This window comes from Rhopalosiphum padi, chromosome 4 (genome assembly GCF_020882245.1).
Source record: "Rhopalosiphum padi isolate XX-2018 chromosome 4, ASM2088224v1, whole genome shotgun sequence".
NCBI classification, from domain to species: domain Eukaryota; kingdom Metazoa; phylum Arthropoda; class Insecta; order Hemiptera; family Aphididae; genus Rhopalosiphum; species Rhopalosiphum padi.
In genome coordinates, this window is record NC_083600.1 from 21851284 (window position 1) to 21876707 (window position 25424).

The window sequence follows — 25424 nt, forward strand, 5'->3', positions numbered from 1 at the left end:
TGCAGGCTGCAAAACGTATAAATGTATACTTACTTTACTACGCATCTACTTATTTAATAAAAAAAAAATTAATTTTATATTAAAAATCTATTTCAATTTGAATATATTTGAACAAAAATTAGTTTTGAATCAGATAAATATTAAATATAATTATTTTCTAATCCAAAGCGTGTTGGTTATTAAAAATGTAATTTATTTAGAATTTTAAATATACTGCAGTTACTTTTATTGGCGTCAAGCCGTTAACCACTGATCGACAATTATAGATTTATCTATAATATATACAATATACATACCTATAATAGTCATTGGACGCTCAATTTATCATGAATAACTAAACATACATTGGTCATTTTACACTATATATTTACACCACTATTATCGATTATTCTTACTTATAACATACGGATTAATACTTATCTACATAATATTATTGTGAGTTACAGCTTAGTCTTCACTCTATATTACATATTACGACGATCGTAAACATTAAACTTTGCAAGAATTAACAGCAATTTTTAATACCTATATCTGATATTTGTATACATTGTATATTGTATAATATAAACACAGTGGGTACTATAGCATTATAACGATATACACGAGTAAAATAAATAAAAATAATTCCTAAAAGAAGTAATTGGTTTTGGTCATGGCATTTTGTGCGTCAATATTTAATGACGACGATATTACAATTTAATTAGACTATACTTTGTATAGCATATATTATTATTTATTCAATTGGTATCTTATAGACACATATATAAATTTTATCGATACAATTGCAAATTAGAAAAGTACATTAAAATACAGATAATATACGATATAATATAGGTATATTAAGTGAAGAACTCAAAACTTTTAAATTGATTAGTAGTCCCCTATTTTAGCGGTTATTGGATATATAGAACGTTGCTGTTTAATATAAAAACAATATATTATGCTATTATTTATCACTTATACTGTATTATTGGCGAACTTAAACGTCACTCTACTATCATTATATTATTATTATATTGTTTATTTCCTAAATAATATCGGAAACACAGGCGTTACCTGAAACCGAAAATCGCGAGGAAAAGCATCTACATCGATTCTTCATATTATTTTTTATAATAATATTATAGAAACCGAAGAATATTGTATATTTTCGGCTTCTTTGATATCCACCTCTTAAGTCTCTACCATGTACATTACAGCCGAGACTTGGTATGTATATATAACTATATATAGTCCAATAGTATAACTATAAGTTCCGATATACGCTATAATACAATTAGAATTATATAATACTATCTTATCGGACTTATAATTGAGTAGTCGGGCTGTGCCGAAATAACATATCGCTATACTATTGTATTATAAAGTCCGGATCGCCAGCCTTTGTCCAACTAATTTCTTAGGCAGAGTTATATGACACTCTGTCCATTCGTTTTATAAGTATTACTTTGAATTAATAAATAACCATTTGTATGATACTCATCTACAATCAACTGTTCACCTCTTTTGCCTTTACCGATATCCGCATGACCAATTATCCAAATGTGAAACCGACCAGCGTTCTTAGAAATATTGTATAATAAGCGTAGTGAGGAGTACCCGAGTTCACTACATAGTACATTGTCATATTATAATACTATGCTATTATAGTATTATGCCTCACTATAGTTAGCTATTTATAGGGACATACTCGTAACTCGTTAGCTTAAGAAACACCCAGTTAAGTATAATATATACAGTTTCAAATGTTGTAATCTACCAAGTATTAATTTTAATTCGTGATTTTTTTTTTGTTTTGTTTTACTAAGGATCAATAGGACCATGTATGAAAAGAAAAGGAGATTTCAATTTCGAAAATGATAAGTTTTATATTACTTACAGTAAGTATACCCAAATGCACATAATGAGTATTTTGATTTATATAAATATAAATGCATTTATAAATTTATTATATAATATATTACATATAATAATTATAAATAATGCGTAAAAACATTTATCTAAATTAATATTAATTATTATATTTTGCGACTGCGGTTTTTGTCTTACAGACATGGACATCAAATATTTGTACGTTGCATGTCAGACTGAAAATATTTACCTTAAAGAAATATCTGCAACTTGAGGCCTATACTCTGAACTCAGTCATACCTAATGAAAATATAGTTCATTTAAACTTTAAACGTACTACGCATACATATACCTATATATTATCTATTTATGATTTATCTATATATGTATATACATATATAGGTTTAATAGAACATGATATACAAACAATTTCTCATTCATTATCGTCTTTGTAAAAACTAAAAAAAAACTATATATTCAAATCCGTTTTTAATATTCATAGATGAGTGCCAGATTGTTGAATTGAAGCATAGTGCAGTGTTGTTACGTTCTGTAGATGCATATATACCTATTGCATAGGAATGCGTATAAATTCTATCCTGTTTTCGGTGACTCAAACGGATTCACTTCTTTTGGGAGTCGGGTTCGTAGTATTAGGCATGCATCTGCTTATAGCTTATATACTTGTATGTATAATAACTATACATATATTATATTATACACGTGCAGTTACGAAATATTTTGGATTACAAAACCGGGTTTGAAACCACCGGACACCGGTTTCTATTTCTTGATCTTGAAACTAAACACATTTTATTTAAATGCCTAAGAATTATAATATTTATACCTACTGCTATATACAGTGCTACGTTACATATACACCAGACTGCAATGCATAGTGAATAAAGTGATAAACTCTATAAACTCTATGACTATAAACGGCGAGCGTTTCTCAAACGACCGTCAACTATGGGTTTATCAATATAACACTTTGTCACTTTGGTATAATATAGTAAATACTAAATAGTTTACGTGCGTCGTACGCGTACATATATTATAATAATGGTATCTGATTTTTTTACCGTCGAACTATATAGTATTATTATTTCCATTAAATATACCTACTATAGTATATTACTATATTTTAAGTACTATATACCTATTACCTAAAGTCAATCGATAAAAAAAATGACATTCGAGATCATATAATATATGCATATATAGGCATATAATAATTATAATAGATATACTATATTTAATAAAACATAATACTATATTACCTATGGGCTATGGCCTAAGTATTGTAGCATTGCCTATCGGTATTTATATAATATTATTATATTGATAGTGCAACATTATATCATCAGTTGTCAGGTAATAAGTGTCATTTCACGCGTTATCTCGTTGTGGATGGGTACCTAATTACATTACTTATATCTACATTCTTCTTTTTTTATTGATTAAATACGCTTCAACGACAATAGTTATTAGCTATATTATAACGAACCTACATATTATTTACAGTTTTTATTATTATTATTTATTCGATTTATTAATACTGACATTTCTAGAGCTTAAATGGTTAATAATTTTCAAATGAATTTTTAAAATCGTATCATTTATTTTTTTTTTTTTTTTTGTGGTCCTATGATTTTGAACAGTTGCAATTAGGTACTTATGAGTAAGTAGGTACCTATTAATGATTTTCATATGAATCATAAAGTGTAGTATAGAGATAATACAAATAATGTAAATGATGTTTTCTTTTTAATAATTACCTACTTAAAAAACATAGAATTTTCGTTGCTATTATAATATTAAACTATTACCTATATTCATACAATTTGCACACCACTCAATCTGTTGAGTAAAAACGATGTAAATCTCTCACAGTCACAACTATTTTCCAAAACTATTGGCTGGATAAAGTAATCGTCCTGAATTCCTGATTAATATTATAAATAGTAGTTGGTATAAGTATAGTAAATGGTAGTTAGTGTTTCCGGTTTCGCGTGTGTCAGCTGCGGGGAGTGTGCACAAGATCAGATTGACGACCGCTAGATAGAGCGACCGCGACAACAGTCTGAACTTTAGATAATTTTCAAAATAATACATAAAATTTACAATAATATTAGAATATTATGTGCACAATAATAATAATAATTATATAATTTATGGTCTGAACGAAAGAGGAAGGGCCGTCGCTCTTTTGTCCGTTCATTTCCTGTCGCGAGCTCCGCTCGTCACGCGTCGTGGTTGGTCGATCGTCGTCGCGACCTTGGCTCCTATCACCACCCCGCCATCCCCGCCAACGATACGACAACAACAACAATAAGTGCACCGCAGTCTGCAGCAGCCGCACCGCGCGTACCAAATCGAGTTTCAACACTGATCCATCGCCGTTGTCTATTGCCGTCGTTACGTTCGCGTATTAAGTATTTTCCGTCGTTTTGATAACATCATTGTTGTTTTAACTTTCAACGAAACGGTAATGTTTCAATAGCGGTTGTCGTAAAATCATATCGACCGAACTACTCGAAATAACCTGGGCCCGACCGGCAAAAGCGCGCACGCCAGAAGAACAGAAAACTGCAAATTCAAATAATAATATTAATAATAAAAATATGGGAATCGGCTGTGGCGGACGTGCCGGCAGCGACGACGAATCGCCCGCCTAGTCGGCACTTCGGCAGACGAGTGCCGCTCGGCGAGATAACCCGGTCATTGGTAATAATAATAATAAATACTAAGTATATATTGTACATAATAATAATATTATAATTAGCCGGTTTAATCACCATCGGCCGAACGCGAAGTGCGAATAGGTAGGTCGTAGGTGCTAAACAAAAACTGACAAGTAACAATATTAATAACTACCTACTTAATATTATGCTCTTTTGTGTAAATATTGCGTATTGTCGTATTGAGTAGTAAACACGGTGGCTAGGAAAGATACAGAACTGCTGACAAAGAGAGATAGAGTGAGAGAAGAGAGTGGCGTGTGTGAGAGTCTATTAGAGACGATTATAAATCATTTATTTGCGTTTTAGATTAATGCTGCTGCTCTTCTCATGTTATTATTATTGGGCACTTTTTTTTTTTCAGGTGAAGTGAGCTGATAAAAAAAAAAAAAAAACAACTCAACAACCTATTCTCTGTCGTTAAGATTGCTGTGCGGTGTCAGAAGCATTCATAGCAGTCTTGGACGTCCACCACCCCGTCCAACAAACACTTAAACGTGGATTTTCTTTTAATTGAAAATTGCACGTATCTTTTTTTGTATTCTCACACTATGAGTGCATATCACATGAATACTGCTCCTATTGTATACGACGCTCAGAACTCTACGCTGTTTGGTCACGGATTATTCAGCGATTGTTACTCAAATATCCTGGGCACGACTGCAACAATGTTCCTGTCCACACAATATCAACCGGTCCTCATGTCTGTGATTGGGTCCATCGTTGTGGGCCTCAGCGGACTTTTCCCTTTACTCATATTGCCAGTCAATGACTCAATTTCTCTAAAGACTGGACGTAAGTATTCATATACTTAATCTATGATACAAACTTACTTTCTATTATTTCATAGTGAAATATGAGGTGGTTACTGTAGGAATTCATAATTTACTAGATTTCTAATCAAACTTAATAACTTTGATTTTAATCAATGTTTTCATTCTTAACTAGATAGTGATTGTTTAGTTGTTCTAACATTGACATAATATATTAATTGTTATCTCAAAAGTAATAATAAGATAAAGGTGTTTTTAGTTAACCAATATAATTTTATAATGAATGTATGAATATAATTTACTTAAATATACTCTACTCTATTGGTGTTGTGATTATGCACTCAATAAAATAACTTGACTGCAAAACAAAAAGGGGGGGGGGGAAATAATTAGGTTTACTTAAAATAATACATTTCAAATAAATTTGTATAACTTGCTATTTTATAGTGATTAATATATTTGGTACAAAATAAATGTTATAAATTTATTATTAGTAACATAAGTTACAGAAGTAATGTATTGTATTTTTTTAACTTATAACTATGATTTTGTTAAGGCATTAATATAAAGTTAACTTATTTCACATAAAGTACTATAGCTAATAATACGTTTTTTATAAATTAAGTTATATTTTTAAGATGTAATTACAAATCGGAAAACAAATATTTTGACTTAACAAAGAAATCTATAATGGCCTCACAACCTTACAAATAAATTTAGCATAAATGTCCAAGATTCTCTAGATGGCCTTGAACATGATTGACAGTTGTGCATGTCTATAAATTAGATACACTTTCGATTAAATACATCCTGTTTGAAATATAGACTTTTAAACAAATTAATTGTTTATTATTATTAATAAATAGTATATTCTGCAGACACTTTCACGTTGATTATATTGTAAAATAAATATATATTGTGTACCTTCAAATTCAGTAAAAATCTTTGCGGTACTTAATAACACAGATGAACAATAATTTTGACATTGTGATTAGTTGAATAATATTAGTCAATAATGTGTGCATTCAACCATACAATTAATACAGTGGTTTTAAGAAAGTGTGCAATAAATTGTCACATGTGAGTAATTATGTTGTAATCTATTTTGTAGTACATTGTTCTTCAAATTACTTGATGTCAGTAGTAATCATCAAACTAGCTTGAAGAAAATAAGCAATTTGTCAATGTGTATATTAATTGCTTTAAAATTTGTTTGAAATGTTGTCCAAATAGACTTGCAAAAGATATTTTTGAATTTAAGTTAGGTTAGAAAAAATTATACAATCAACTCTTAGTCTAGAAAATACACAATGGTTTACAGCAGTGGTTGGCAACCTTTTTGGATTCTTGGGTCACATTCACTAATTAAAAAAAATTGTGAACTGTACAAAAAAAAATTTATTTTAAAATTATTTATTATGAAAAAAAATACTGTCTAAAACTTTAAATTAAATAATGAAATGTATAAAAAAAATGTTTTTTCTAAAATTTAAACCGGCCCATATACAATAGCGACGCGGGCTGCCGACCGCTGGTTTATAGTATATTAGTATATTAACAATATTTCTCTCTTAAGTTTTTTGATTTGTCATTTTAATAATCAAGAAAATAATTATTATAACTTAGTAGAGTGCATCTTCATTCATATATTCATTGAATATATACAGTTTGTTGGGTGTGAACAACTATTTATATTTATTAAATACTTTATTCATATAAAATTAATTTTTTGTTTTCAAGAATGTTTAATGGATTAGGGAATATTTAGTTTTTTATAGCATAAATATCTTGGAATATTTGGAAATTGTAAGAAAAAATATTAACTATTTACTTTGATTTTCAATATTACAATCATTATTTTTAAGGTGCCCATACAATTTTTTTTTTTTGTGATTTTGTTTTAATATTTTTTTAGTTATGCTATAGAAACATTTGATAACTTTTATTTATCTGCAATAAATTTGTATTATCAAATTGCCTGGGTAATTTTTCCTCTGTTTATAACAAATGTTTTAGTTATTAAAATTAATTTTTGGATTCATAATAAATTTGTTACTATTCAAACTATTATAATTTTCACATAAAATATTGCCTCTATATTGACACTAGTACTAATTAGTAAATTAAATTAATTACAGCTGTTGTTAAACATGTGTCACGGTATGTGCTTATTAAATTATAATTGCAAAATATTATTATATATGTTAAGAAGTTAGTTATAATACTGATATTATTTCACTCTTTCAGAGTTTCATTTCATATATACATGATCAAAAAACATTCGTTAATCAAATATCATTTATTTTGTTTTAAACAGTTTGTTTATTAGAACCATAATTATTGGCATATTAGTTTTTATGTCGAAAGTCAACACAGGGCTTTAGTAATAGTTTTGAATGATTAGTTTATTTATAAAAATATTATTGCTATTATTATTTAAAATGTAGTAGTGAACAAATAAAGAAAAAACAAGATTTTTTCAATGTATTGACTGTGATTGCCAATTAGTTTTTGATTCTTTAAATAATATGTTTTGGTTTCATAAATTTACATAACCAAATATTTACTACCGAGGGTCATATAACTATCGATAATGCATAGGTAGTTGTTGTAGAAATAAGATAATTAAGTAGATATACCTGTTTTTATTTAACAGTTTATACAAATAGAGCAAAAAAAGTTACATTATAGTTTTAGTTAAAATTTTTTTTTGAAATGAATTTAAAAATAAATAAATATAATTACTATAAATTAGAATATATTTTAATAATGACTTTTTTTTAGCTGGCAGTAAACATTTACGATTATTGTTGAGTTTTTCCGTTGGTGGTATGTTGGGTGATGTATTTTTACACGTTTTACCTGAAGTATGGATCTCTTCTAAAGGTATGTTTTAATATATATGTCTGATATTATTATTTGATAATCACATTTTATTTGTTTATGTTTTAAAGATAGGCATGGTGACTGGATACGGGATGGCTGGTGGGTTCTGGCAGGTTTATTAGTATTCATCATAGTTGAGAAATTGTTTTCATTATCAGATGATGACGATGAAACCATTCATAACAAAATGTCTACTGACATAAACTCAGTCAATAACAACCATAAGGAATTAGGAAAAACTAAATGTGATAATGGTGCGACGGCCAAAGGAAAACATCATATTCAAGCAAGTTTTATTTATTAATGTTTAATGAATTTACTAAAACAGAAATATAACTGTTTATTATTTTTTTGTTTTTAGATAAGTGGCTATTTAAACTTATTGGCCAATTGTATTGACAATTTCACTCATGGTTTGGCGGTAGGAGGAAGTTTTCTCATATCCCCAAGAGTTGGTTTGTTCACCACATTGGCAATATTAGGTAATGTCATAAATACTTACAACTTTGTTATCACTTTATCAGTTATTATTGATATAAAAATGATTATTTTCTTTAAAGTTCACGAAATTCCACATGAAGTTGGTGATTTCGCTATTCTTTTGAAGTCTGGGTTCAGTCGTTGGGAAGCTGCATGTGCTCAAGTATATACAGCTTCTGCTGGCATATTTGGAGCTCTTACGGCCATCTACTGTAGTGGAGTTTCTGGTGATGTTGGTAAGCAAATTTTTTTTTGTTTCATTAGATATTTTTTTAAACCAATAGGTTACAAATTAATTCAATTTGTGAAAAGTAAACTGGTTTATTTTGTTATCCTTAGAAACAATAATTTTTTTTTAGATTATTATATTGTGGATTAAGAAAAAATTTACAATAAAACAATTAAAATATTTATGCATACAGCATTACTAATAAAATGTTTCAAAATTAATATAACTTATAAGCCTGATAGGTACTATTGCAGTAAATAACTTTTCTTATTCTTATCCTTCTTTTTGCCTACTCTAAATAATTTCTTTAGTTCGATAGTCTATATTTGGATTATTACATTGTATTTCACATAATTAAAACGTAGAAATGACAAATATTGTATTTTATTTTTCAGAGGCAAAGACATCTTGGATTATGCCGTTTACAGCTGGGGGTTTTCTTCACATTTCTTTGGTTACTGTATTGCCTGAACTTCTACTCGAAGAGAACCCAAGAGAATCAATCAAACAGTTTACGTTGATATTAGCTGGAATAATAGTTATGTTTGTCATGTCAAATCTGTTTGAATAATAAAACATACATTTTTTCCTTGTCCCATTCTCCTACCATGTATCCCATTAAAAAGACTATAATTTAATATTATTATTATTTGACATTTTTACTGTATAAATCACATTATTAAGTACCACCTATTACTACTTGTTTAGACAATTTTATGTTAATTATGTATTGTATTTGTATTATTCATAAAAATCTCTTGTTTTTTGATCCAATTTCTATCTTATGTTACCACAAGACACAGATCCACACATTACTACTTATATTAAAAAAATCACATTTTCAGAGATTAATTGCTTTATTTATGGCTGTGCATTGTTGATTTTTTTTTTGTTATCAATATTGCATTATTTTAATATGTTTTTTTAAGTTTAACACAATTTATTTTCATTACCAAGCCATATTATATTTAAGTTATTTATGTAATATATTATGTTATTAAAAATTATGTTCAACTAACCTTAATTATTTTATTTTACTACTTAAAAAATGTATTCTATCGATTTCTTGTTTAAAGAACAACTAAGATTTGTATTTATTTTTTTGTAAATAAATATATATATATTTATAATATGCATTAAACAAGTTTTATATAAAATATTACGAACTGTCATCTTCATCAGAATCTGTTTCTTCTTCGGCATCCTTTAACCATTCGATTAATTTGTTTGCTTTTTCTCTTATATTTTTTGCAAATTGAGTGTCCTCTTCCTTTTCATGCCACTTTAGAATTGATTCTTCACTCAGTATGTTCATGTTATATAAATGATGTATTACTTTGACTATAACTGTGTTGAGCAGTTCCTCACCTTTGGCAATGTCTTCGATCGCAGACAGACAGTCTTCACACGAATCTGTAGTTTTGATGTAGTTCCTTAGTACTGGCAAAAAGTAGTCTAATTTAGACTGCAGCTGTGTGTAATACCGTACTTGGTTCAGAGCCTCAAGCTCGGCTTTGCTGTTCAACGTCAACATTGCTCGAATCACTTGAAAGTTAGCTTCTCTATAATTGATATTGTACGCATATCGCGATGAATTAATTTCTAATATTAGGTTGTCGCAATGTACATGGTCTTCAAAACCTCTGATCAACGAGTCCACAACCTCAGAGTAGAACATGCATGTGTCATCGGGAATGGACGCAGCGACTGATGCAGTGTCATCGTCCGAAGAAGAGCAACTGTTGATGGACCAAGTCCTTTTGCGAAACGTCAAGCCTCTCACATCTTCATCATCGTCTGAATCTGAATTGTTTTCTGCGTCGTAAACGTACGCTTTGGCACTCAACTTTTTCGATTTTTTATTCGAGTCAGAACTGAGTAGGCGTTTCTGCTTTAACTCAGTGTTCGGTTCGATCACGACTCCACTCCCGAGAATACAGCTGTCTGTGATGTTACTGTTCTCTTTGATCGTACAGTTCTCTCCGATGACTGAAAACCGTATAACGGATCTGTCTTTGACATTGACGCCGTTGAATAGGTAAGAGTTTTCTATCACGACGTTGTTACCGATCGTACAGTTTTTGCCGACGACCGTGTTGGATATCCTCGTGTGGCTACCGAGTTTCGAGTCCGATCCCACGACCGTGTCGTTGCCCACGTCACAGGTCAGGGCAAGCTTTAAGTTCTCGCCGAAGTAGACGTTGCCGTACCTGATACTGTATTTGTCCACCACTTCTGGGACCTGGGGATAAGACCACCGGTGCAACACGTCCCGGGTGACCCGCTCGTACGACGGCCAGTCGAACACTTCACCGGCGTATCCGTCGCCGTCCACCACATGGGCGTAGAGCGTGCTGTTCAATATCTCCTCGTTGATGAGCAGCCCCTTGACGAAGTCGTCCTTGGTCTGGAAGTCGAAGTTGTCGGCGAACAGCGGCGGGACGGCCGTCGAACAGACGACTACGTTCGTGTCGACCAGGTCGCGCCTGATGTCCACCGTCTTGTCGAGCACCAGCTCCAGCGGCAGGTTGATCTTGCCTCGGGCCCTGTTGTGGAACAGCACCCTGCTAGTGTCGGCGGCCAACACGATGGTCTGGTCCGCCGCCGAGGTGGTGTTCGGGTCGCCGGACCGCTGGTAGACGATCGTCATGACGGCGCCCCTGTCGCCGGTCTGTCGCAGCGTCTTGAAACGCTTGACGAGCGGCAACAGCGGCAGCCGGCCCACCACGTTGCCCCACAGCAACACGAAGTCGTTTCGGATGAGCGCACACGCGTCCAAGTGCCGGAGCACGTCGCCGAACGATCGGCAGGTGTCCGAAGTGGTGTAGACGACGTTCAGCCGCCGGGCACAGGACGCGCGCTGCACGGACGCCTTGATCCGGTCCGCGCTCCCGCTGGAGCAGAACACGATGACGTCCACGATGCCCGAAGACTCGAGCATGTCGAGCGTGTAGTGTATCAGAGGCCGGTTGACGAGAGGTATCAGACACACGCTGTCCCCGTCGGCCGCCGGCCAGAAGTTCTTGTGGAAGAAGTTGGCCACCACCACGGCCTGCAGCACGTCCTGCTTCTGCACCTTGTTGGTGCTCATGGCGAACCGAGTGCTTTACGACTGCCGCTCCGGGTGAACAATTTGGGTAAAAAGGTCGACAAAGCCGAGACGTGTCCAAGAGCTTCGACGTCAGACTCGCTGATCGCTGCGTACTTATTTACACTCGACTACTCGATTCACTGATAACAGTGATAACGCGCGCCAGAATAACGACCTGATACTGTGGCGCGATTTACCAGCGATAACACGGACGGGACGTAAACATGGTCCGTTCGACGTTGCCGCGTTGCGCGTCGTCGGCCCGGCAACGTTGCGGCCGACCTACCGACGGCCATATTATCACATACAGTAATATTATTATTATTACTCTATATAGTTGTTTTATTACTCCATAAGCCTGCTGCTCTACACGGCCATAGCCCGTATCAGTAGTAGCGCTCTCTTGTGACGTTGCAACACAATCATTTTATCAATATTAGTCCAACACAGTCAGCTGAAGTGAGTCAGTGTCTGCTCGGTGAATTGTGGTGCGCTTTATTTTGTCGTCGTTTCGACGTTTCGTAACAACTAATAGCCACAAAGCGATCGATTTGTTTTTCAGAATTGTACGTTACGCGAACTGCCCTGTGGTGAAAAAACGTGCGATTACAAAGAAATATCAATTACTGATTGCCTTCGTGCAAAACATAATAAATATAACAAAAAGGTCGTTGGACGACTGTGCTTTTTAAGTTTTTTTCAATTTTGTCTGATCGTCCAATAGTCGACATGTCAAGCAACGAGGAAAAAGCCATGGCCCTGTTAACCGAAGCGGATAAGAAACTCAATTCTTCAAAAGGATTGTTTTCTTCGTTATTTGGGTGAGTGTTGGATATTCGTGTAAATTGTTGAGTGTGGTCGTAAATTGCATAACATGATTTTTGATTTAGATAGTTGGCAGTTGAGTGGGGGTTTTAGGTGGCGGAGTTACGAGTTTTTGTCGTAACTGTTTTGGAAAGTTGTTGAGATGTCGACGAATATGTGTTTTGTTGGTTTTTTGTACGTGTGGTGGAAGGGAGTTACAGAGCTATCAAAATTATGACTTTTGGACCATATTTTTCAATTCTAGACGATTTAACATTTTCGAGTTGTTATTAGGTATTTAGTTTCTTTGATTGTTAGGTGGTGGTTATCATGGTTAGGTATTTTTGACTTTCAGAGACCATGTCTTAACGATTCTGGTTATATAGTGGAAAAATCACATGTTGCGCTAATTACTTATTTTGACATTGTAGACTTTAGGCTAACTATAATTTATTATTAAAAAGTTTTCATGACTGGTATACAGACAACAGATATGCTTGTTTTCACTCACTTAATTCACTATGTAAATAATGATTTGCCTTAAGGATGAAAAATATATATCCAATATAGTCATATGAGTACTTGTTTTAATTATGTGTTGCATTTGAATATTGAATGCCATTGTAATGATTTCCTTTTTATTTATTTATAGTATGGACGTTGATTTTGGAAAATTGAATTATTTATAGTAATTAAATATTAATGAATTTCATCCCCCTTTTCTGCATGCTTATATTCACATTAAACAGACCTTTGATTTATTAATGTGGAATACTGAAAATTATGTGTGTATGTTGTATATTAATGTATTGATGATTTTGAATTTCAAACTGTCTTATTATATTAATTTATTTTATGTTAAAATTGTTAATTTTCATTTGAAAAATAGTTTTTAGTTGGATTTTGTAATTTTAAACATATTAAAACACATTTGGGTAAACTCTTTAAGCAAGTTGAGGTGATTGTGTTAAAATATATATAAATTAATCTTTCTTTGTTTTTCTATAGACTAGAAAACTATTTGACTGTTTTCAATAAAAGTTATATCAGCAGATTCTTTGAGACTGGGGGGGTTTGTAGCATCATTTTTCAACCTAAATAAATCGGTTTAGGGTGCCTTACACATGTTTTTTTTTTTGACTCACCAAAATCAAATAGTAAATAATAAAATAGTTACTTCAGAAATATGGCATATAAAAATTAAAAATATTGTACAACAAATTATGTTACAATAGTTAATATAGTAATTAAATAGGTGGTATAATTTCTTACAAAACTGTACACAAGTGAAGTTGAGTAATTCTGCTAGTAGTTCTATAAAATAATTAGCTTAAATACCATAGGTCAATTCAATTGAAAATGTCAATTGTATAAAAAATGTATTTTCCTTTGTAGCAATAGCAGCAATAATATTGATAACCTAAACTTAATGCATTTCTACTACCTACATAGATTTAAAACGAGATTTTAACTATGCTTAAAGTTATCTGGATAGCATAATATAATAGAAATTAATAATTATCACACTTAAAATAAAGTAATTCAAATAATATACAAATTGGTTTTCATAATTGTTAACAAAAACAAAAATTAATAAACTTAATTAGTCCTTTAAAGTTTGGAAAAATTTAAAACTTTGTTTACCTACAATATAAATTTAAACATTTTATTTACATAACTTTTTTAATGATCTGTAGAAAAATGAAAACATATTTTGGACAGTATGTACCTACATAACAATAATTTTAATACTTAACTAACTATTGATAATTAATGTTTAAATTAGTTTCATATATAAATATGTATTATTAATATTTATCATGAATTATTGTATTAATTATAAATCTGACTTATTTTTAAAATTGTTTGTTTAGGAACGTTTCTAAGGTAGAAGATGCAATTGATTGTTACCAACGCGCTGCAAATTTATTTAAGATGGCAAAAAAGTGGTCGCAAGCTGGTCGAGCATTTATTTTGGCTGCTGATCTCAACGCTAAATCAGGCCGTAAACATGATGCTGCTACAAATTATGTGGATTCTGCAAACTGCTTTAAAAAAACTGATCCAAATGGTACGGTTATATATTTAATCTCTAGTACTTCAAATACTTTCAATTTATTTGCGTGATTCACAAACAAAAAGTAAAATGCTGTAACTGTATTTTTATTTATTTGCTGATGTTGAGTATAAACTAAATATTCTAAATTATTAAAATATTTTACAAAATTATTAAGGATTGGTTTTCTTTCTACAGTATCAGCTCACGGGGATGAATTATTTGCCTTATACTTATCCCAAAGATGTTTTATCATTAATAAAAACTTTAAAAAAAAAAAAAATTATATTTAAGTACGCAATCACATTTAGAATTGGATCTCCTTATGAAACATTATATTATATATGTATTATTATTTTTTTTTATATGAGCACTAAAATCTTAATTTATTGTTTTTATATAGTTATTACCAGTAATACTCTAGTTGTTATTTTCTTTTATGTCTTTATTTTGCATCTAACCGCTATAATCATACAATATTAAATTGTTAGTTGTTTTTTTTTTCTATAGAAGCTGCAGTATGTTTGGAAAAAGCAATTGACATTTATACAGATATGGGTCGTTTTACAATGGCTGCTAAACAACATCAAAATATAGCTGAAATGTATGAGACTGAAGCTGTTGATCTAGAACGTGCTATAACCAATTATGAAAAGGCTTCAGATTATTTTATGGCTGAAGAAAGTAAGAGTTCAGCTAACAAATGCAAACTTAAGGTGGCACAGTATGCTGCTCAACTGGAAGACTATGACCGAGCCATTCAGATATACGAAGAGGTATAATTACTATAGCTTATATTAAATTGGGTTTTCAATTGGTAAATGTATATTGTATATTATTATATTATTTTATATCATTGTGTTGTATAGGTTGCTGGAACATCATTGGACAGTTCTTTGTTGAAGTATAGTGCAAAAGAATATTACTTCCGAGCAGCTTTATGTCATTTGTGTGTTGACGTGCTTAATGCTCAACTGGCCATGAATCAATACACTGAACGATACCCGGCATTCCAAGATAGTAGAGAATACAAATTATTACAGGTGAATAATAACAGATTTAATTATGTTTTGTTAATAATTATTTCAATTTAATTAACTGATATTATGGCTGGTTTAAGCCAAGTACTCTATATAGTGTATTCATTATATATTTAATAATAATTTTAATATAAAATGTCTTATTATTTTAAATGTATTTAATATTTTATAACTTAACTATTACATTATCACTTATTGAGTTTATAAAATTGAATTATCTTAAGTACCTACATTTTTATTGGATTTTTTTGTTTTATTTACAAAAGTAAATAGTTAAAAGTCTATCAAAAGTTAAGAAACTTATTCTATCTATTTTTATATTATTGTAAACAATGAAAATGTATAAAGTAATTATAATAATAATCTAATTAAATTTTGTTGCCATTATTATAGAGTTATGAAGAACATTATAAAGTATTTTAGTCTATTCCATTTCTAATACACATATCCTATACTAAAAATACTGGTTAATTAAGTAAAATATGATAAAATTACAAAAAAAAATTAAAACTTAGTTTAAGTTAAAGAAAATCTTTGAGTTGTCTATAATGAATTATTTTTCTTTAAGGTGTTGTTAAACCACATTCAAGAGCAAAATGCTGATGGTTTCACTGAAGCTGTTAAAGATTACGATTCCATATCTCGGTTGGACCAATGGTACACAACAATATTACTGCGCATTAAGAAACTGGTGAATGATACTCCTGATTTGCGCTAATTTTGTTTATGAATAAGTACATATTTTTAAATTCCTTAATTTATAAAACAACTCTCATAGAAAACATCAACAACAACAACAACAACAAAAAGAAAAGAAAATGTATACTGTATATATTTGAAATATTATTTGTGTATATTTTCATTCCTTGCACAATTTAAAATGTCGAAAAATGAGATCTTCTATATAATATAATGTGACATTTTTTTTTTGCACAGCGTGTTTAAAACCTTGTGGTTTTAATTAAATGGTATTCAAGTATTGAAATCATATAAAAAGGGACCTAGATTTGACAGTTGACTTTTTTTTGGTGATTACAGATTTCAGATTTGTTATAAAATATCCTAACCTAGTATTTTATAATATTTAAAAAATTAGCTTACATTCCTTTCTGTTTGTTAAATGTTGATTTGCAATGTCGCTTGCTATTCTATTTGGTGCAGCTATCTATCATGTTTGACTAAAAGCACTTTGTGTTTGTTTGCTGAATCGTTTTGCACTAACAAATGAAAAATGTTTTTAAAAAGAAAATTTAATTTAATGTAATCAATTATCCTAATTATTATTATTATTTTTTTTTTTTTTTATCAATCATATCGTATTTACATTGCGTATGGATAAAATATACATGTACTAAAATTGAACAGCAAAAATATATATTAATAATATAATTATTGTAATATAGAATGTCTAGATGAGCTACGTTGTATAGAAAAAAATCGTAGGCTTATTATGTGTTGCTGTAGACAAGTATGATACTTTTACATGACTAATATCATCGTATATTATATTATATTCATATTATTAATCAATATTGTTAATGTTTATTATTATTAATTTTTTTTTATTGTAAATAGAATATTGTTACAGATTTTTTTTTTAATCTAAAATTTACCTTAAAATTTGTTTCAATATTATTGTATGACTGTTTCAATTTTATTAGTTATCTATCGATGGTGTTAATTATGTTGTTTAAATTTATAAAAATATTATTATTGAATTGTGTACATATATGTTTTTTAAGTTTAGCATCATAGAATTTGGAACCGAAAATAGATATTTCAAAAGTTATTATAATAATGCACATATTGTTTTCATTATTTCCTATTTACTATGCATTTATAAGTTTGTATGATTAAATTGTACAGGAAGTAGAAGGTAGTACAAGTGTTTTCTTAGGTTTAGGTATTAGCTAAATTATAAAAATACTGTAAAAATCAAAATTAATTATATATTACATAATACATTATGTATACACTCATTAGTGATTTTGTTGGGTGCCTATATATTATATTGCATGTGTTCTATCTATCTGATATTTTAATAAGTTTTATAGAAATTATAAAATATATAGACTGATCTAAGATATGAATTCGATAATATTGTAGAAGTTAAACAGACTAATAACATATTTGCAGGCACAGACAATTAGGACAGGTGTTTTTGTTTAAAATAAATTTGTTCAACCCAGCTGGCAGGCCACATTAACTTATGTACAAATGGAGCATTTGCTCTAGTCAGCAAAAATAAAGCTACTTATTAAAGAAACAAAATATTTGATGTTTTATAATTATTTTATAAATTATTTGTTATTCTTAACAGTATAATAACTATAGTAAAATAAAAATAAATATAATGATGAGTTACATATTTATTATTTACTGCTTATGTAAAACATTAAATGCACCACTAAAACAAATCAACATTTAAGCTTGTTATCTTACGTATGTAAATCAAAATAAATTGTATTAGACCATATAAATGTATTAAAATATGAGGATTTATGTAGATAACATTTACACATAAGCATGAGAGATGTTTTTAATTTGATTTTAGATTTATAAACTATGTCATTGAAATGGAATTCTCACTGTTTATCTGTTTATTATTCGTTCAGCACAATTTTTATGATAAAATACACAACCTGCTTAGAATGAATTACATGTGCTGAAGGAAAACAATTATAACCGTTGGCATTTGGTTTAACAATAGTATATTATAAAATATTAAAATAAATAATTTAGTCATAGAAATCAAAGTTTATCTTGCATAGCTTATCACAACCTAATGAAGACTTCGACTCTAAACTGCTGTGCTATTAAATATAATTTAAAAAAAAATCACACAATCGCACTATATTCTGTAACCGTATAGTATAAGAGTAAATTTATCAAGTAGATATTGTAGTAATTTATGCAAAATAAAGGTTTTAATATTTTATATCAAAAAATCATGTACCCTGTACCTGTGACCTATCACATTAATTTACTAAGTGATAGTTATTGTTCGTTAAATATTGTATTATTGATGCTATAACAAATTTGAGAAAATGCATAATTTTTCATAAATTATTTAATATTTAATATGTATAATAAATAAGAAAATTAAAAAATTAAAAACTAGTCTATGTACTTATGATATATAAATACAGTAACGTCTAAAATATGCGAAATATATTTTTGTACTTATAATTTTATGTCTTGAATCAAATTAGTATAACGCTTATTTTGAATTCGGAAGGAAATAAATTCATTGATACACAATTAATGCAAAATCATTAACTTTCCACTAGGTACTCTGATTTTAACCTTATTTGATAATTGATATCAGTATTTATATTGTACTAATATAATTTTTATTTATAAAAAGATTTGTTTTAAGATTTGATTAATAATTTTTGGTACGGTATAATAATGTTTTAAATATTTATTTTATTACACAATCTATGAAAAATATTTTTTATAATAAGTGTTGTAGGTATTTATAGTGGCTTTGGTATATACTTGAATGAAGAGACCTACCAATGAAGGCACTTCGGCGTGGGTGTTAGACGTTGGTATATGTATAATATAAAGAAACAGGGAATTCTCTCTGCTGTATAGGTAGTAAAAATAATAATAAACGATTCTGAGAGGAAACTGTGTGTCACGGCGTTAGATTATTATTTTTTTCGAATTTCGAAAAATACTTTTTATTCCTTATAGATTTTGGTATCAACTATTAGTAATTTATTTTCTACAAATAACACGATAAATAGTATTATAATATAATGTATATCTATATGAAATAAATGTATATTATTGTCACCTATTAACTTAAAATGTCAATATTATGGGTACCTATTTTTCTCCGTTTTCCTCGATATTTTCCATCATAACATTTTTTAAAATTGTATTTTAATGAAATAATTACTATTTATACACATAAAGACATAGAGTGCAATGAGTAATTTTGTTAAACTATATTTTACTGGATCTCAAATTTGTTTTGTCACGGTCACCTGTATTTAGTGATTTTTTTTAAGGTATAAATTTGTGATTATTTTGAAGTCTTATATAGAACATATTATTTTGCCTTCGAATCAATATATTTATACAAGACAGCAACTTATATTTTACACTCAATTAAAACATAATATAATGTTAACAAAAAAAAAAAAAAAAAATGTAAAAAGTTTTTTAAATTTCGTTTGTTTTTGACAATGTTAACAATATATCTTTGACATTTTTCTTTATAACCATAAACAGGATATGCCTCTAATTATTACTACACAGGTACCTTAGGAATTTGACATTTTAATATTAACATTTTCTAGTCAAGATACAGTTTTTAAAAATATTTATACCTCACAAACACATATAGGTTCTCTATATATAGGTCCAGTGTTCCAGTGTCCGTATTGACTTATAATTTAATGGAAATAATAGCAAATTACACGATACTTAATACACATGATAAATATTATTCATTAGGATTATGTCTATGCAAAAAATAGTCCAATCTTCATTCCCAATTATAAAAATTCAATGAGTATATCACTCAGTGCCGGCCCAAGATTAAGACCATAATTGGTGCCCTTAAAAATATAGCTTAAATATTGAAATATATAACAATTTATTATTATAGAGAAATGTAATTATTACACACCGTTATTATTTAAAAAAATTTTTCACTAAAACATAAGTTTTTACAATTTTTTGAGCACCTTAAAGAATTTAAAATTCTTAAAGTGCAAACCACTGATTGTATATTACTTTTTACATGTTACAAAAATTTGGACTCACCCCCCCCTTGAAAAATTCCTGGATATGCTCCTGGATCTTGTACAATAGTTAATAATGTTTGTTTCAGTCCGTTTTTGAGATTCTTATCACAATCTTAGCAATTGTGCGGTACCGAACTATCGAAGAGGTGATTCATAATACTTTATTCACCTACTTTGTAATTTTCTTGAATTCACTTTACTTTTCTAGAATCTATCTATAATTATTAATTAGGTAGTTATAAAAGTAGTACACGAACGATTTAAGAAGGATTAAAAATATCGTACTGGTCCTAGTAAATTTATTTGGTAGGTGGATGGGTAGCTTATAAAGTTTGCTCCTAGAATTTTGAAGACTCAAGCCGCCATCGGATTTGGCTCACCCATAAATGTACATAAAATAAAATACAACCACATGGCATAATCTCACATGTATTTGATCAACAGATCAGTTTTTAGTCAAATATTTGCGTGACGATCGGCTGTTGCTTTTGGAAGATCGCGCGTACATGTTTTGTAAGCACAGAGAACAAAATAACTGTCAATTAAGAGACAGTTGTTAAGCTCAAACCATTTTGCAGTTTAATTGCAGACGATAATTATAGAAGTCTTATGAATATAATAGTGGTAGGCTTGAAGTAGGTACCTACAGCGGGAAATGGAAAACAATAATATTGTTTCCATTTTAGGAGTAAAGTACTTGTTCAATAAATTAATTGAGTACCACCAGTGGTGTTCCCATGAATTTTTTTGAGAGTATACTATATCATCAAATACGCATGTATTATGGATTTATGGGTATACGCAGTTACCCATAATATTGAAAAAAAATCTTGAGAGTATACGGCGTATATGTAGTATACCCTATGGGAACACCCCTGAGTACCACCTACCCAATGCCTATATAATATATTATTATATTATGGTGCAAGGTGATTAGCAGGTACAATTACATATTTTTACACAATACAAATAAGAAATTATGATATTTATATTAATTGCTTTGTCTATACTATGGTTAATTACATTTTCGTTCTTATATACATATGTCATGCGTATTATACATTATACACAGTATATACAGTGAGTCAATGTAAATTATTTTATATACATAAATATAGTATGTATATTATATGGGTTTAGTGGTTCAAAGAATTATAACAATTTTACCTGACTAAATCATGTTTTTTTTTGTTTATTAATAATTAGTCTAAGTGGTCATTAGGTATGCGTATGCATATAGGTACACTATGCACGTCGACTGCAATATCATTTATTGATAGTTTTTATAGTTTTTATTTAAGTAGTTATGCTAATGACCATTGCACATAATATAATAGTTTGAAAAAAAAAACAACGTTGTACAGAGCCAACGAGTTAACGGAACCTGCAAAATGGCCTGCATCAATAATGCAACGTTATTAATCGATACATAATATAAAATGTATAATAGATGGAAAATGGGCGTAAATTATGTGGCAAACGTTTGAAAATGCCACCGAACGATTTTAACGGGAAAAGCGAGATATACCTATATATTAGGTATATGCTGCCATCACTCGAGTCCACTATTATTCCGCCTTTGCCGACGAGTGCGGCCACTCGAAAATCTTAGAAGAGTGGAACTCAATAGGCATCCACATTTTATAGCCGATTAATTTACACGAATTATATTATATACGTTAAAAAGGCGTTTCATGGTTTTGTACACTCAATAGGCATCGCCCATTTGCGCCAAAATAAAAAAGGCATGTTTTTTCCGACCGCCCGTTTGCGCCAAATTCACCTGGTATAATTATAATAAAAATAATATATTTTTTTCTCAAATAATAAACGACAGTTAGAATTTTATTTAAATCATAGTCAATTTTAAAAATAATAATCAATAATATTTATAATATTATGATGTTTTATAATTTTCTATTGCTTTTAAAGTAGTTTTTAATCTTTTTTTAACTTGTGCATTTTTTTCGGGGTTAGGTATATTTTTAATACTACTATTGACAGACTTATAAAAATAACTTTATTATATACGTTACGGAAACGACGTCTTTTAAACATACGAATTAACCAATTATTTAATGTAAAATGTTTAAACAGGTAAATTTTTGGCGCAAATGGGCGGTCGAAAAAAACATACCTTTTTTTATTTTGGCGCAAATGGGTAACTCCTCACTCAATAATATCGCGAACTATAAGTTATTTGTACTCAGCGGGGCTACTTACATATACGTCGCAGCATAAGCGGTCGACTATATAATGGATTATTAAAAACCGGCTAGATAGCCCCATATTATGTTATATATAGGCATAGGTATACTTTACCTATAATGTGCGTCTTTATATATTGTATATATATATATACGCGGGCTTTGCGTTGAATAAAATAACGTCTCCGAGGCAAAATTACTTTGAATATATTATTAATTATTATAATATCGTAATAGCGTAGGTATATACGCCTAAACTCTTTAGATAAACCGAGTAAAGTTGCCCGTGTAAAAGCCCGTCGTTATGATATTATTATATATAGCTATATAGTATTATATCGTTATAGTATAAAGTCGCGCGCAACAACGCCTATATAAATAATATTATTACCATTATATATTATATTTTCCAAACTTGTCTCGCGCTCGTCATTTAACGACATAATATTAATATAATAATATACAATCTCCATTCTCGGCCGTAGTAAACGTAATACATTGTGCGTGAGCGTTCTGTGTTTTCGTTACGAACACCGAATCATTCAGCCCAACGGTTGTGCTCGACTCGCGAGCCTCGAAGACCATCATCAACGTGGTCTTAAACATACGTTTATTTTTCCGACAGTTATTCAATTTAATTATTTATTAAAATTTCAAACATATAGTTTTTGATAATAACACTGAAATAATTAAAATAACAGACGAAAAAGAAAACGATACGAAAAAATGTATATTATTTATTTTTGGAGTCGAATAGTTACTTTTTACCACATATCTTAAGACGAATTTGGGCGACATTAGGTACAACAATAATAATAATATATGCATAATTGCTTGTACGGTATACCGCGAGTGGTTAAAAAACGTAATACATATAAACATTAAACACATTATTTTGCGCAAGATGACTTCACGTATTTGGACTAAATATTATACAAAAAATGGCAGTTGGTTATCATATTTTGTCTAGAGTTTTGGCACAACATACTTCAATTCACGTACTTGGCTTCGGTTATAATTATCATGTATATATGTTCATGAAAAAAAAAATATGTATATATTTTGTTATTGTCGGTTTGTATTTTTATGTTGACGTCGAGACGCTGTTATATGTGTATCATAATGTATATATTATATTTTAATATTTTTGCGCGAACAGCTAACGAGACGTGTCCTCGATGGACTTGGGCCAATATCGACGACTCGCATTTATGTATATGTGTATTTATATTTTTTTTTATGGCGTGTTATTATTTATTATTTATAAGCACACAAACTTTGAAGTTTACGGAGTCGAGGCTAGTTGAGTGGCAACAACTGGCACCCTAAAGGCGTATAAATAATAAATTAAATACCCATATCTGTTCAATATTCGGTGTGTTATTAATTATTGAATATTATACTTATAATATACAGGTTCTATTTTGCCTCAGAATATTATGTGGTTAGTGGCTAAAAAGTAAAAATATAATTTACGAAGAAAGTATGGACAAAAGTAACTTTCAAAATCGACGTTATAAAATAAAGTAAACATTTCATTTAAATAATAATATAATATAGAATGTATTATTACGTAATTACAGTAATATTAATAATATTTTATCGTCTTAAAATGTATATTACATTAATCGTATTCACCAAATCGCATTACCGTGATAGTATAAAATATGTTATTTGAGTGAAAATTTAAGAATTATTTGTAAAATGCATTGCAAGAATTTGCAACACACACTTCCTCGTTCTTTCGACGAAGTCGGCTATCAAAATGTTTGAACCTAAATCTATACAGGTAGTTGATATTGGCTATTTTACACTATCCGAACTCGGGTCGTTGGACAGATAAAAATACAATTTTCACGGTTATATTTTTTATAAGTCTCATAGCGGAAACTTATGACCCGTGTTCGAAGTAACCAATCGACGACAATATATAGCAAAGCGAACGTAAATTTATTTATTGTCTGATGAATTGGTAATAACGGTACACACTGTCAACCGAGTAACCTTTTTGTCGAGGGTGGTATCGTGAATGTCATATGAGTATACGTGTTGAGCAATTTTATTAAAATTATTTATATAGTAAATTACGGCGACAATAATACGATTTCTCTATAATTTATAGGCTATTGAACCTAAAGAACACTTCACGAACCAAATCCGACTATTGAATAATATAAACCTACGCTCGTACTCGGTATTCCTGTAAACCTAAGTAAATTCACCGACTGTGACGTAAACGACATAAACATAAACCATTACAGTTTACATTTTTTTGTAATATTTTTAACGGTTTACGCGTCAAAATAAGCACTGGCTGCGTTTTATAATATATACTTATGTTGTAACATATTATGAGGAGCGTCATTTCCGGGATGCAATAGTGTACATTTTCATTTTACGGATGTTTTCTCATAAATTATTATTATTTTTCACTAGATTTTTTTTTTTATTTACTGATTTATTATTAAAATCTATAGACAATTTTTTAGCACATTCTAACTAA

The 25424-nt window shown here is 29.8% G+C and overlaps 3 protein-coding genes across 3 annotated transcripts; 2 read left to right on the top strand and 1 right to left on the bottom strand.

Moving 5' to 3' along the window:
- Positions 1 to 4169: 4169 nt before the first annotated feature.
- Positions 4170 to 10122, top strand: LOC132930956 (zinc transporter ZIP13 homolog). The gene is made up of 7 exons (XM_060997081.1): positions 4170 to 4578; positions 4957 to 5387; positions 8150 to 8251; positions 8320 to 8537; positions 8613 to 8733; positions 8812 to 8967; positions 9356 to 10122. Exons 2-7 carry the CDS (start codon positions 5144 to 5146, stop codon positions 9529 to 9531), a joined length of 1017 nt encoding a protein of 338 aa, XP_060853064.1. The 5' UTR covers positions 4170 to 4578; positions 4957 to 5143; the 3' UTR covers positions 9532 to 10122.
- Positions 10023 to 12204, bottom strand: LOC132930955 (translation initiation factor eIF-2B subunit epsilon). The gene has a single exon (XM_060997080.1). It carries the CDS (start codon positions 12049 to 12051, stop codon positions 10120 to 10122), a length of 1932 nt encoding a protein of 643 aa, XP_060853063.1. The 5' UTR covers positions 12052 to 12204; the 3' UTR covers positions 10023 to 10119.
- Positions 12205 to 12484: 280 nt separating this feature from the next.
- Positions 12485 to 17749, top strand: LOC132930957 (alpha-soluble NSF attachment protein). Its single transcript, XM_060997082.1, has 5 exons — positions 12485 to 12872; positions 14730 to 14926; positions 15422 to 15687; positions 15781 to 15954; positions 16520 to 17749. The coding sequence occupies exons 1-5, from the start codon at positions 12781 to 12783 to the stop codon at positions 16667 to 16669; spliced, it is 879 nt and encodes a 292-aa protein (XP_060853065.1). The 5' UTR covers positions 12485 to 12780; the 3' UTR covers positions 16670 to 17749.
- Positions 17750 to 25424: the final 7675 nt, after the last annotated feature.